The 13,423-nt window shown below is 36.7% G+C and overlaps 3 protein-coding genes across 3 annotated transcripts in view; all 3 read left to right on the forward strand.

The window, feature by feature from the left end:
- The first annotated feature begins 215 nt into the window (after nucleotides 1-215).
- LOC120274955 lies at nucleotides 216-3,915 on the forward strand. Its single transcript, XM_039281492.1, has 7 exons — nucleotides 216-517; nucleotides 773-1,109; nucleotides 1,215-1,292; nucleotides 1,355-1,965; nucleotides 2,280-2,742; nucleotides 3,163-3,216; nucleotides 3,841-3,915. Exons 1-7 carry the CDS (start codon nucleotides 216-218, stop codon nucleotides 3,913-3,915), a joined length of 1,920 nt encoding a protein of 639 aa, XP_039137426.1.
- Nucleotides 3,916-9,035: 5,120 nt separating this feature from the next.
- On the forward strand, nucleotides 9,036-11,626 carry LOC120274807 (thymidine kinase-like). The gene is given in 5 exon segments (XM_039281343.1): nucleotides 9,036-9,218; nucleotides 10,019-10,163; nucleotides 11,027-11,148; nucleotides 11,218-11,317; nucleotides 11,319-11,626. Coding segments are annotated over 5 exon segments (633 nt in total). The 5' UTR covers nucleotides 9,036-9,090; the 3' UTR covers nucleotides 11,457-11,626.
- Nucleotides 11,505-13,423, forward strand: part of LOC120274956 (pentatricopeptide repeat-containing protein At5g64320, mitochondrial-like) — a 4,774-nt gene continuing 2,855 nt past the window's right edge. Inside the window, exons 1-4 of the mRNA XM_039281493.1 lie at nucleotides 11,505-11,590; nucleotides 11,999-12,942; nucleotides 13,051-13,178; nucleotides 13,257-13,379. Of these exons, the coding sequence (XP_039137427.1) occupies nucleotides 11,505-11,590; nucleotides 11,999-12,942; nucleotides 13,051-13,178; nucleotides 13,257-13,379 (1,281 nt within the window). The remainder of the gene's footprint in view (nucleotides 11,591-11,998; nucleotides 12,943-13,050; nucleotides 13,179-13,256; nucleotides 13,380-13,423) is intronic.

A 13,423-nucleotide genomic window follows, 5' to 3' on the forward strand; every position in this document is an offset into this window, starting at 1 on the left:
TTAATTATTTTGTTTTCTTTAGATCTGTGTATCTTCTTAACACTAGGACAAGAGCTTTCTTAGTTTCGTCATTGTCTCATTTTCTATTCTACATCTTGTAGAGGCCGAGGCCGTGGGAAAGTTTGTTGAGCTTCTTCTTGTTTTCATCTTTTATACTAAGTAATAGACGATAGCCTTTGTAACTTTTTCAATTTTTGTGTAGGTGTTTATAATCAATGGAAACCTTTTGTGCAGTGGCACGATACAAAGGTGAAGGACGTATGCTTCAATTCACCGTATTGAGTTCATGGGAAATAGTAATGGGTGACATAAGTGAGCGGTGGGCATTGGACGGTTCTCCGGTCAGGGTAAAGTTTGTGATACCTGACTCATACAAGACGCTTTGCCCAATTGAGTCATATGCTGACTTTCAACGCATGCGCCATATACATCATACTTTCAACAAAACCGTTGTAGACATCATCATCAAGGACGCGAGTGGGTCAATGGATGACAACTCGGGCTTATTGATTCCATCGTAATTGCAATGATAATTATTGCCGGTTACCATTCATTTGTGTACTATGTGTAATTTATCTCATACATATTTATTAAATTAGTCTCATGTGTATTAAACTACTTTATCTGTGTAATATTATCTGTTTATGTGTAAATATATACTTTACTATCTAAAATACCTTATTCTTGTGTAGGTTTGATGTTTATTTGTGTAATAAAGTATTGTATTGATATTGTCTATTTTATGCATTGTCATGTTGGGACGCCTTCTCAGCAAGTATGACGCAGTTGTCAAGACATATTTGTCCCAACATCCTCCGGCAGGGGCACTCAGTATTGTTCAGTCTTCACAATCACTTGATAGGGTGACCGTAAAAGTGGGTCAGCGGTTTGACAATGTAGTGCAGTTCAAAGATTGCCTACGCAGTAACGCCATAAGACAAAATTTTGATTTTACGTTTATAAAAAATGATAAACTTCGGGTGACCATCAAGTGCGCTGCTCCAAATTGCCAGTGGCGTGTGCATGCATCGAAAGAGGGAAATGTTGGCACCTTGAAGGTGAAGACAATGCAGGCAACGCACAATTACGGTGGAGGCATTGGTACAACAGTGCACCCGAAAGCAAGCAAAAAATGGGTCTCTCAACATGTAATACAGAAACTCAAGGAGTGACCATTATATAGAGCTGTCGACATTCAGAAAGATATATTACAGGACCATGGAGTTCGCCTACCATATAAGCATGCTTGGATGGGAAAGGAGATTGCACGGGCTGCCATTCATGCTAAGGAGGTTAGTAGTTATGATTTAAACACGCTTTTTTCTCGTTTCGGGCATGTTTGTTGGGTTTCAAGTTGGGATGTAGGCCATTACTTTTTGTTGACGGAACTCACTTGCTTGGCAAGTACGACATGATTCTGTTAGGTGCAACTGCCAGAGATAGCAATGAGGGTATCTTTCATGTAGCATTCACATTAGTTGACAACGAAACAGATGATAATTGGACTTGGTTTCTTGCTACCCTTGGGGAGACATTGTATGGAGAAGATGATTACGACAAAGTTATTACATTTATCTCGGATCGATCGAAAGGTCTTGTTAACGCAGTCTCACGCGTGTTCCCATCATCACCGCATGGTTATTGTTTGCGCCATTTGGGAGCTAACTTCATGAAGGTGAACGATAGCCTTGGGAAATCATTGAAAGAACAATGCTGGTCGGTAATCGTGAAAATTACATACGCGTACACGTCTAAAGAGTTCGATGATGCAGTTATTGAACTTGTAGCTATATCGACCGATGCATATGATTGGTTGTTACACAAGTCCAACATTGATCATTGGTGTAACTATTTGTTCAAGGGTATACGGTGGTGCAAAATGTACTCTAATGTAGCGGAGTCTTTCAATGCCTGGATCAAAGAGGCAAGGCATCTACAGGTAACAAGCATGATCGATACTATAAGGTAAGATTAATCTACAGTTCATTGTTTAATGTGTAGTAATCAACAATACTGCGTAATAATTGCTACTATTATTTAAAATCCTATTTTCTGTGTAGTTTATATAGGTCATGTGTACAAATATGGGTTTCTATGTAAAATATTAGTTAACTACATATAAATTCTAATACATGTGTAGTATTCCATGTTATTGTGTAATATTTTGCATTAGTGGTCAAAATCGTGAGTTGCTATGTGCGCTTACGATCTCATGTGTATTAAGTTATGTTTATATTCATTAGTAATTCTTACCCGGCTTCGCGCATGTTAATACCCAGGTTTAAACTGATGAACATGCTTACTGAGCGGCGCGAAGTGTCTGCCATGTGGGACACATACCTTTGCCCTGAGATACACAAGAAGGTTGAACAAATCGTCGAAATCATTCGATTTTCGAGGGTGGGTCCATCAAGCGATGACACATACGAAGTGGTTGACGAGCACAATAATGCTGCCAACCTACGCTTACGTAAATGTTCTTGTAGGAGATGGGATATACATGGGCTGCCATGCAAGCATGCAACTGCTGCGATCATGCAAACAGACACAAATGTGCACTACTATGTCGATCAATATTTTACAGCAGAATCGTATCGTCGTGCATATGCCGAACCAATATACCCGATCCCTGACAGTGACAAGTCATTGGATGACGCCCGTCAACTGAGAATGCGACCATCGATAGCAAAGAAACGACCTGGCCGTCCGCGAAGGAAACAGATCGAATTACAAGCCCTTGATGTGGGCGATTTAAATTTTGGAAGGTGTCACCAAAGTGGACATAATCGATGTAATGCAATTATTATGGACTAGCTATAAAAACTTCTTCATGCAGTCATTTTACCTTTTGTTAGACATTTATAGTATGTTGGTGTAGTTAATCACTTGAATTGTGTAGTTAATCAGTTTGCTGTGTATTACAAGTTTTTCGTGTGTAATATTTAAGGTTACTGTTTAGAAAACTACTCTATTGTGCAAAATGATAACTTTCTGTGTTTTTAATGATGTTATTGTGTATACAATTGATACTACTGTGTAAAATACAACTAAGTTGGATATGTTTGAGAGGCAGTTAAAATTCTAGTAAACTGGATTCATAAATGATTTAAGTACAAACATTTGCAGTTTCAATTCACCATATTATGAAAATGTTCTTAACAGTTGCCATCTTTGATATTCTCGACGGGAGGTTCTTCGTCGGCTACAGGATCCACGGTAAGTTCTGCATTTTGGGCAATACCAGCGTCGTCAGTAGTCTCAACGGCAGGTTCTTAGTCCGCTGCAGACTCTGCAGTAGGTTCAGCAGCCTGGCCAGTCTCCACGGTAGTTTTAGTTTTCTCTTTAGCCTCCTGGGTAGTCTCCGCGACTGTGTTAGAAATAATTTTTCTCCTTATTCCATCAATTAATATCCGTGACATGTAGCGCAGTCTCAAATACAGGATGTCCCCCCATGGTATGTCCAGTCGTTCCCCATTCAAAATTTACTCCATGTAGTATACGCAAAATGTTGGCTAGTTGTTGCTTCCTGGGGGTTGTTGGGGGCAGTCACGCACATGCTCTAGAGGTAGATCTCTGAATTTGTTGTGGCCCAAGTTAACCTCCAGTACGAGTTCAAAAAGATCCCACTGAAGCATCATATTCCATCATCAGTGAGGAGTATATTAGAAGAGGAATAGTAAATGATTGCGAAGGACTTACCATGTCAACGGAATCTGAGTCGTATATAGATGACTGAAGTGACGAGTAGTGCATGTATTTTGAATTCTCCAAGTCAAGCGTTAGCAAATGATAGTGGCCATTGAAAACGATTGCATCAGGATAATGTCAGTATTTTTGTAGTCAAACATTATATCCTCCATCATGTACGCAGCTAGGTCTGCCGTGGTTTTCGACTTCTGCATGGCGAGCGCCTGAGGACGTATGACGATGGCTTATTTTTGGAATGCTAGTAGATTTGATAGTAACTATTCACACACGATGAGGACCAAGACGTCGATAACATCATCCGGGACTTGATCTTTGCCTTCAAGGAGAATGTAAATGCTATCACGCGTTGTGTACTCGTAGTCATTCCTCCACACTACTGAACTAAAAAAAATATGTCAAGAAAAGTTCAACGTGAATCATATATTACACACAAATAATTGAGTTTAAATATTTACTATTTGTATTACACACCTATTTATAATTTGTTAAACCTAAAATGTTATTTACACATAAATAGCTACATTTTACACAGGTACGTGTTTATTTACACATGTATAATGTAATATAGACATATATAGCTATCGTTTACACAAGTAGGGACTTTATTTACACATGTATAATGTAATATAGACATGAAAGCAAAAGTCATACACAGTCAATAGATATTACCTGTCCACTCGGGTGTTCAAGTAATGCGTAAGGACTGTCTGTTCCAACAGGTTCAACCTACTAAAGCCTGTGTACTTCTTTTTTTGTGGGAGAAAACTCGGAGGGGTCTTCGCTTCGGGAACCTCGTATGGCACTATTTCTAGCGGATTGGTTTCCGCTGATGTATTCTTCATTCCAGTTAGGGATTCGACAAGTGCTGCCACTTCTCCTAAGGCCGCTTCGTCGGTATCTGTTGTGTCAGTTGAAGTAGAGTCAAGTGGGAACATTCTCCTCAGTGGGGCTCGCATAGGTGGTTGGTTTTTCGGAGCATGTGTCCTTGTGCTTCGTGTTCCCTTTCGCGCAACTTTCTTAGGTGGAACCTTCTTGGGGGCCCTAACTGGAGCTTTCTTTGGTGGAACCTTCTTCGATTATTGTTTGGGAAGGACAGCCTGAGTTATATCTGCCTTAGCCGTGCGGCGAGTTACTCGCATCGGCGGTGTGTTAACTTTACTACCTTCACCGGTGGAAGTCGTTGCAACAGGCATAGGCTCTGTCACAGGGGAAGGTTTAGCAACAGGCGCTAGTTCTACAACGGGGAAAGGCGCTGGGCCATCAAGGTTGGTATTTTTATTTACAAGTACATCCTCCGCAACATGAGAAGGTGCAGGCTCTGCAACAGGGGATGGCGCTAGGGGTTCTCGGGTATCATCAGCATCAGGAGCGTCAGGGCCGTTTCTGAAGTGTCCCTTTCCCAAGTCAGGCCAGACCGCCCGCTAAAACCCCGGGCTACCTGCTTGAATCTCCTACCTGAAGAAAAAGGGGAGAACGAACCGTTGGTTCCCGCTGTATGTTACTATCCGGCGGTGGTGACCTTGATACGCATATCACGAACTTCCTCTAATACTCGCTGCAAGAGGTTGCGTACATCATCGTAAGGGGAAGAGTCTCCCTTAGATCGCTTCCTTGCCTGCTGTCCGCTTGGTTTTGCTGAGGATTGCTTAGGGGAGGCATGCTTCCTTTGTACATGCCTCATTGTCGGGGAGCAGCGTCCGACCCTTCTCTTTCACTCGGCCACTTCAGACGACCTCTCGTAACCTTGCTTTCTAGTTTCCCGTCTTCCAACGCCAATGAGTTCAGTCTCCTCATCGTTGGTTGGAACAAGTTCGTAGAACTGCAACATTATACACAGGAACTTTACTAATTTAAACACGTAAGGCTTATTATACACATGAACTATATTATTTTATATGAATATGTTTTGTTACACAGGTAGCCTCTGTTATGCATAGAAAAATATATTATTAGACATGTAAAATGTATTATACATATGACAATAATATTATACACAATTAAACAATTTAATACATAGAAAATAACATAATTTACATATTTTTTGCTAGAGTTTGACACAAACTTACTTCTCTTCCTTTAAGCGACTTCAACAGAGGACCGATTGAACTCGCCTTGATGTAATTGGCTTCCCCATAACACATTATGCGGTTGGTTTCCCCATAACACATTATGCGGGGTGTCCTTCCCAGTCGCTGTTTTTTCACACTGCTAGTTACCTCGTAGAGCCAAATGATGAGGGCGACGGTGCACCCTTTCAAGTAACCTGCAGTGGTGCAGTTTCCTTTGCACCACATCTGTACACGTTCAGCTATTGTAGGGAGATCAGCCATCAGCTACCTGTGAACGGCATGGGCCAAGCATAACGCCCAAGTAAGAGAAGTGCTGGGGAAGAAGATGGTAGCCATGAAGTAGACGACCAGAAGCTTTACAAATGTCTCATCGTCACCACTTTTTCTTCGCACGAGCAAGCATAGGTTGTCTTTAATTGTGTCACAGTGACGATTATGCATTTTACTAAGGAATGACTCCTCAAACTCGCATTGGATCTTCTCGTGTTTGAACGATACAATATCCCCCTCCGCAAAGGAGACCGAGAATGAGTGCCAAGTCTTATGGCCTGAATGAGAGCATGCTCTCTCCTATCTCAAAGCGTTGGGTGTGATTGTCATACACTTGCAACAGCACGTCAATCACCCCTTTCTCCTGGATGATGGGTGCGACATCCATGAAATGGGCAAAAGGAGTGCCTCGGAGTATCTCCCAGTGCCGCCTGTTCATATCCTTCCTTAATATGGAGATCAGTTCTACAACAGGAGCTAGGTAACACCGTGCATTTACAAACGTTGTCGACATCATCTGTTGTGGAAATAAAACAAAAGAAATCAATATCTTAAATACGAGCGTACTTATTTTACATACAAAGAAGGTATTGTACACATGAACACCTCATGTTACACATGAACTCAAATATTACACAATACGATGCACAAACTAAATGACAATCTCAAGTATATACGCATCATCATAATAATGTCTTATTTCACACACAAACGAAGCAATGCTACAACATCTAAACACCACGCATAGCACTATCATCCACTTTTTTGAAAGCATGTGTTTCTCACCTTTTTGTTGCAATTTTCTTTGACAAACTTCTTCAGTGGTCGGCCGTTAACGGGAGAACAAGAGATTCGAAGAAGACTGAAAGTCGACGTCATGAGGAAGACGATTCGTCGGGAAAGGGTTCTCCACCGGCTTGCCCACAATGTATAGGAGACGAACATACGCCACCATTAGAGAAAAGCGGCCGCTTCACGAATTCCAACTCCTCACAAATCCAACCGTCCAACCGTTCAACTGTGCGCGGTTACTAAGATTTTCAAGGGCATACTTGTTATTTCACGCGCCTGTGAAGTTTCTCCATACAGGAAGGACATTATGGTAACTTCCATAGCCATTTAACACCTTTATTAACTCCGTTTGGGAAATAAGGGCTGAAAGGAAAATGCCCCATAAAAGAGGGACTAAAAAGGAAGTGAAAACCTTATAGGGAGTTAGAGGGAAAGTGAAAATTTGGGAGGGATGTTTCAATACTTTCCTGCAAAATTATTGTAATTTTTAAATTATATGAGCTAATAAAAAAATATTTTTACAATTATGTAATCTAAATAGAAATACCCAAATAATGAGATGATTATATATGCATTTTACTCCTTTTTGGTTATTTTTTACTTGTCCTATTTTAGAATTTTTGTCATGTTTACTTGTCCATTTAGAAAATTTGTGAAATACTAAATATTATTTTTTTAAAATTTATTTTTTATATCTAATATATTTCTACCACTTCTAATGAATATATTCAACTACATATTTTAAATAAGGGTAGTTTTAAAAGTGAATATAATTTTTATAAATTTTAGAAAATCATATCAACTACTTTTAACTAACGTTTTTTAATACATATGATTTACTAGTTCAAATGGATAATCAACAATTAAAAAGAACCGAAGGGAGTACTCTTTACTCTTTATTTTATTATTATTGGAAAGTTATGTGCAGGTATGTATCTAATTCATGTATTAATTATCTTGCATTCACAGTGGAATGTTGCATAAAATTTGTATTGCAGCCCATAAATAATTATATATATGTTAAGTATTTACGTTTTGATATATATAGTTATAACTATTTTTCAAATAAATTATATTTTAAAACACATATTTATTTATGTAATTATTATATTTTTACACCTAACAAAAAAAAAAGTAAATATTTAAATACTACAAAAACAAATATCTATTATATTTTAAAATATTTCTTTTAAAGTTATTTATGTGGCGTTTGATTTAATGTAATTGTGAATATAATATATTTTTAATTACAATATAATAAAAAATATATGGATTTTAAAATACAGTGTAATCAAATCCGGTGTTTTGGTTAGATGTAACTAAAGAACTATATTATAAGATTTTGTATTTGGCTAGAAAAATTGTAAATTTAGAAACAAAAACTTTTTTGCTTATCAAATATCTTAATATCATTTCAATGATTTTAAGTACCTTATTTAATAGGTTTAACTATAAATTTATTATTAAATTAGTTGTTAAATTCAATAGTATATTTATTAATTTTTTTAATTAAATTTTATAATTTTTAAATTTAATTATTAAACCAACAATAAAAAGTATTTATGACTTTTAATATATTTCTAGCATGTTGATTTTAATTATCATATTGGTAATTTTAACTCTTAATTTTATTATTAAATTAGTTATTAAAATACTTATTGAATTTACTATTAGATTTTATAATTTTTCCGCTCAACAAAAGTATCCATAAATGTTTGATAATACTTTGTTTTTTTAATTGGTCACATGTAGATCACAAATTTTGCATGTGAAAAAAAACTAAAAATAAAGGATTTGGTTTTACGACCAATTTGACTGTAAAACCAAATAACTCATTGAATGTAATCTGAGTTACATCAGTTTTTGGAATCTTATGAACTAAATCACTGGGTTTGTAAAAACCCAGTAACTCAAGTTAAATATAACTCTAAAGCCCTCAAAACAAACACTCTAATAAAACATGATTACCTATTGTATGCATATATATATATATATATATAAATAAGATTTGGAGTTTTTATAGGGAGGGTTAATTTGGAATTTTTGTAGGGTTACATATATATATATATATATATATATATATATATATATAAACCCGGGAAGAGTTTGAAAATTTTTCCTTTTTCCCGCGCCATTGAAAGTTCCCACCAAAATTGAAAACCTTCTTTTGCCTCCAAAAGGAAAGAGAGACAGAGAGATCAGCAATCCATTGTTCTCCTTCCCTCCACCTCCTCCTCCTTCTCTTCTCCTCATGGATGTCGCTGCTGTTCGATTACGATCGTCGTTTCACGGCGAGGTTCATGTCATTATCGGTCCGATGTTTGCCGGGAAGACCACTGCCCTCCTCCGCCGCATCCAATCCGAACGCGACAATGGAAGGTTGATTTCCACTTCTTTGATGTTTTTCCTCATTCTAAGACTTTAGATCTCACTTAAATTTAGAAATAATTGCGGCAGGATTGTAATTTGTGCTTGTGTTTGTTTGTTTGTTTGTTTTTGGTTACTGTGGATCCGTACACTTGAGTGTATGTTGTTGGGATTGTGTTTTTTCCCCTTTAATCAAATGATCATCAATGGTGGCTTCAAGTAGAAGATTTGTATGAATGTTTTGCATAAAGTTGTAATTTTTGTTCATCTTGGGTTTCAGATCTTACCTAAATGTAGAGACAACGGCAATAGGATAGCAATTGGTGCTTGTTTTTGTAGTAAAGTTCGAATTTTTATTACTGTGGTTCGTATATTTGTGTAGGTGTTATAGGGATTGTGTTTGTATAAACATCAACGAATGTTAGTATAAATTTGCAATTATTGTTCATATTTCTGAGAAATATTAATATGATTACAAACTCTTGATAATGTTGTAATTATTGTTTACTGTATTTTATTTTTTTATTTTTTTGAAATAGATTGAACAATTTGTAAAATACAACCTAAGTACTTGACATCATATGAAATTCTTACTTATTTTAATGGATGGATTCATTGAATTGATTATGGTATTCATTGTAGATGTATTGAAATTTTCTTATTTCAACCTTTTTTTTGGTTTTAATATTGTTGTCTCCCGTGGTCATAATTTTTTTTGTTAATTCTAAATTTCTAGCTCTATAAAATTGTTGTTGAGATATAGGAATTCAAAGAAGTGTTTTTGATCAATATTTTTATCCTTTTGGAAACAGAAGTGTTGTAATGGTGAAGTCAAGTAAGGACTCTAGGTATGGTTTGGATTGTGTTGTGACACATGATGGTAAAAAGATGCCTTGTTTTGCTGTGCCAAACCTCTCAACTTTTCGTGCTCAGATAGGACATGAGGCCTACAATAAGGTATATGTTTTTCTTAAGAATCAAACTTATTTTTACATTCTTTGTTAAACGTGCATTTTGAATGTGAACATTAGTGTTAATTTCAACTAAAATCCATTCTTCAAGCACTAGATTGATATCATTATAGGATGCAATAACCAATCTTCTGTTCTTTGTGAAAATGGTTGAATTCTAGCAATGCTCACAATCTTCATCGAAATTTTACCCTTCTGGTTTGTCCTCTACTGCAGTTCATAGTGAAGATAATTGTCTTTACAATATAAAAGAGGTGCTGTAATAGTGAACCCACTTTGAATAATACTAACTGCATTGCAGTTATGATTCCAAGGATATTGTTTCCAAGACAAAGACTTTGTGTGGAAATGGGGTTCTATGATTGCATAGTTGTGTTTGTAATTTGTATAGTTTTAAAACTATAACATAATTCAATCTTTCTTGTGTGGGGCATTTCTCTTGGGGGCCAATGCTTTTCCTATTTATTTTATTTATTCTAGCACATCTTATCGGTGGTTTTCCAAGACTTTATATACTTTGAGATGATAATTTTGATTCTTTTTGCTGATGATTCTGCGGAGTGATGAGTAAGTTTTCTTTGTTCTTTCTGTTATTTTGTTGAGCCGCTCTGAATTGTATACTATTGAACATGCTAGATTTCAGTCATTATCAATAGGTTCCCATTGTGTTTATCACTTACTGTTCAGTCATTTGTATATTAGAAATCTCTCAATTATCATACGATTTACAATCCTATTACAATGGAGAAATGAAATCGAATTCTGTTTAATCATCATCTGAATTTATTTCTGCAGCATGTTCTACAAACCCTCATTAACAAAAAGATATATATATATATATATATCTAGTTTGATGTAATAGGAATAGATGAAGGCCAGTTCTTCGAAGACCTTTATGACTTCTGCTGTGAAGCAGCTGATATAGATAAGAAGACCATTATCATTGCAGGCCTGGATGGTGACTATATGAGGTATTATTCCTCGAAATCAAAACATAACCTTTATAATTCATCAGAAACTCATTACATTCTGTTGAACAGGAGAAGCTTTGGTTCAGTGCTTGATGTTATTCCTCTTGCTGATACCGTAACCAAGTTAACAGCACGCTGTGAACTCTGCGGCCGACGTGCATTCTTTACCTTTCAGAAAGACGGCCGAAACTCAAACTGAACTCATTGGTGGTGCTGATGTTTATATGCCTGTTTGTAGGCAGCATTATGTTAACGGCCAGCCTGTTACTGATTCTGCAAGAAGTGCCTCAGAATGTACAATGAATTAGTGTTATGTATTTTCTGGTCATATATGTCTTTATAGTTGTTTTAATTGGATGAATTGGCAACTTATTACTGAGACTGTACTAATTGTCTCTCAAAATATCAAAAAAACTGTGACAATTTCTTCAGCTTTGGATTTGTCTGGTTGTATTTTAATTTGAATCAGTTATGTGTATTTTCTCAAGTCATATCATATGCATCTTATCTTTCAATGAATCAATCAAAACAAGGACTATTATGAATAATGCTCAATCAATTAAAAGAGTATATCTTTTGACTGTTTATTGCAAACAAATATGTTTATAAGATTTGCTTTTTAATTATTTCTCCAGAAATTTGAGATTTTTACATATTTATATCTATGATTTTGTTTGAGCTATTATCATTTGAATAGAATATCTTATATGCCTTGATTCATTTCTATGCATTTCTCTGAACATTTAAAACTTCATAACTACATTAGCTATTTATTTATTTGCCTTTTGAGTTATAATTTATCTATAAAGTGAATTTATAGTTTAAAAATATTTTTCTATATGCCTTAAAGACTCCATCTTGCCACTCGTAGTGTGATAAAGCTTCGATCTTTGCGCAAATACCTTCACTCTATCTCGTTTTTGTCGAAAGAAAGCAGCTTGGATGATCAGAAATCTAGTCCGGACAATGAATGGGTGAGGCTTCTCAAACCATTTGATCTTGCTGAACTCCGGGAATCTCTTGTTGGCATTACTCCTCGTCAGGTTAGCAGATTTCTTGAACTCCCACTTGATGTTTCTACTTGCTTGGATATCTTCAATTGGGCAGGTGCTCAGAAAGGGTATTCGCATTCTTTTGATGTTTATTTTGTTCTTGTAAGAAAATTGGGTGAAGCTAGAGAGTTTAAGATGATAGAATTGTTGTTGAGGAAGTCTAGAGATGAAGGCATTGTCCTTAGAGACTGTTTGTTCATTGTGATAATGAAGTGCTATGGTTGTTCGGGATTCCCGGGTAATGCAGTTCGGGTGCTTGATGAAATGCGAGCGGTAGTTGGCTGTGAGCCAACATTTAAATCGTATAATGTTGCTTTGGGTATTTTGGTTGGAGCAGGTTGTCACCGTATGGCGGCAAATTTGTTCTATAAAATGCTGCATGGAGGAGTCCGGCTGACCACTTTCTCATTTTCTATTGTGTTGAAAGCGCTTTGTTTGATGAACGCGGTAGAGTCTGCATACTCGCTTCTTCTGGGTATGACGAAGCATGGTTGTGTCCCTGATGCTATTGTGTATCAGACTTTGATACATGCCTTGTGTAAGCATAACAGGGTAAAAGAAGCATTGAAGCGTTTGGAGGAGATGCTTGTCATTGGTTGTTCAGTGGATGTCGATACTTTTAATGATGCGATTCACGGGCTCTGTAAGTTTGGTCGTATGCATGACGCAGGCAAGTTGATTAATAGGATGCAACTTCGTGGGTGCAAACCAAATGCCTTGACGTATGGAGTCTTCTTGCAAGGTTTGTGTAAAAATGGTCAAGTGGATGAAGCGAGAACTCATTTGAGTCGAGTCCCAAACTCGAATGTCATCTTATTTAATACTGTGATTGGTGGATACTTGAATGAAGGAAGGTTTGAGGAAGCAAAATATTTGTATGATAACATGATAAGGAATGGTTGTTGCCCGGACTTTTACACTTACAGCATCATAATCAATGGCCTTTGCAAGGCTGGAAGATTGGGATCAGCCAGACAAGTATTAAGCAAGATGGAGAGGCAGTTCTGAAAGCCAAATATTTTCACTTATACGATATTGATAGATGCTTTCTGTAAGGTCGGTAGGTGGGAGGAAATTGAAGTGATTTTGGAGGAAATGTCTTTGAAAGGTTTGAGTCTGAATACTGTAACATATAATTGCCTTGTTTCTGGGTTGTGTAAGGACGGGAATATCAAAGAGGCAATGGAACTTATCAAAAGGAGGAAGATGGAGGGTTGCAAGCC

The sequence above is a fragment of the Dioscorea cayenensis genome, chromosome 13 (genome assembly GCF_009730915.1).
Source record: "Dioscorea cayenensis subsp. rotundata cultivar TDr96_F1 chromosome 13, TDr96_F1_v2_PseudoChromosome.rev07_lg8_w22 25.fasta, whole genome shotgun sequence".
NCBI classification, from domain to species: domain Eukaryota; kingdom Viridiplantae; phylum Streptophyta; class Magnoliopsida; order Dioscoreales; family Dioscoreaceae; genus Dioscorea; species Dioscorea cayenensis.

Coding starts and splice junctions, on each gene's coding strand:
- LOC120274955 (XM_039281492.1), top strand. CDS start 216: ATGGAAACCTTTTGTGCAGTGGCACGATACAAAGGTGAAGGACGTATG. Junction 1,966..2,279: donor AGCATGATCGATACTATAAG/GTAAGATTAATC, acceptor GTTAATACCCAG/GTTTAAACTGATGAACATGC. Junction 2,743..3,162: donor TCGAATTACAAGCCCTTGAT/GTGGGCGATTTA, acceptor TGTTCTTAACAG/TTGCCATCTTTGATATTCTC.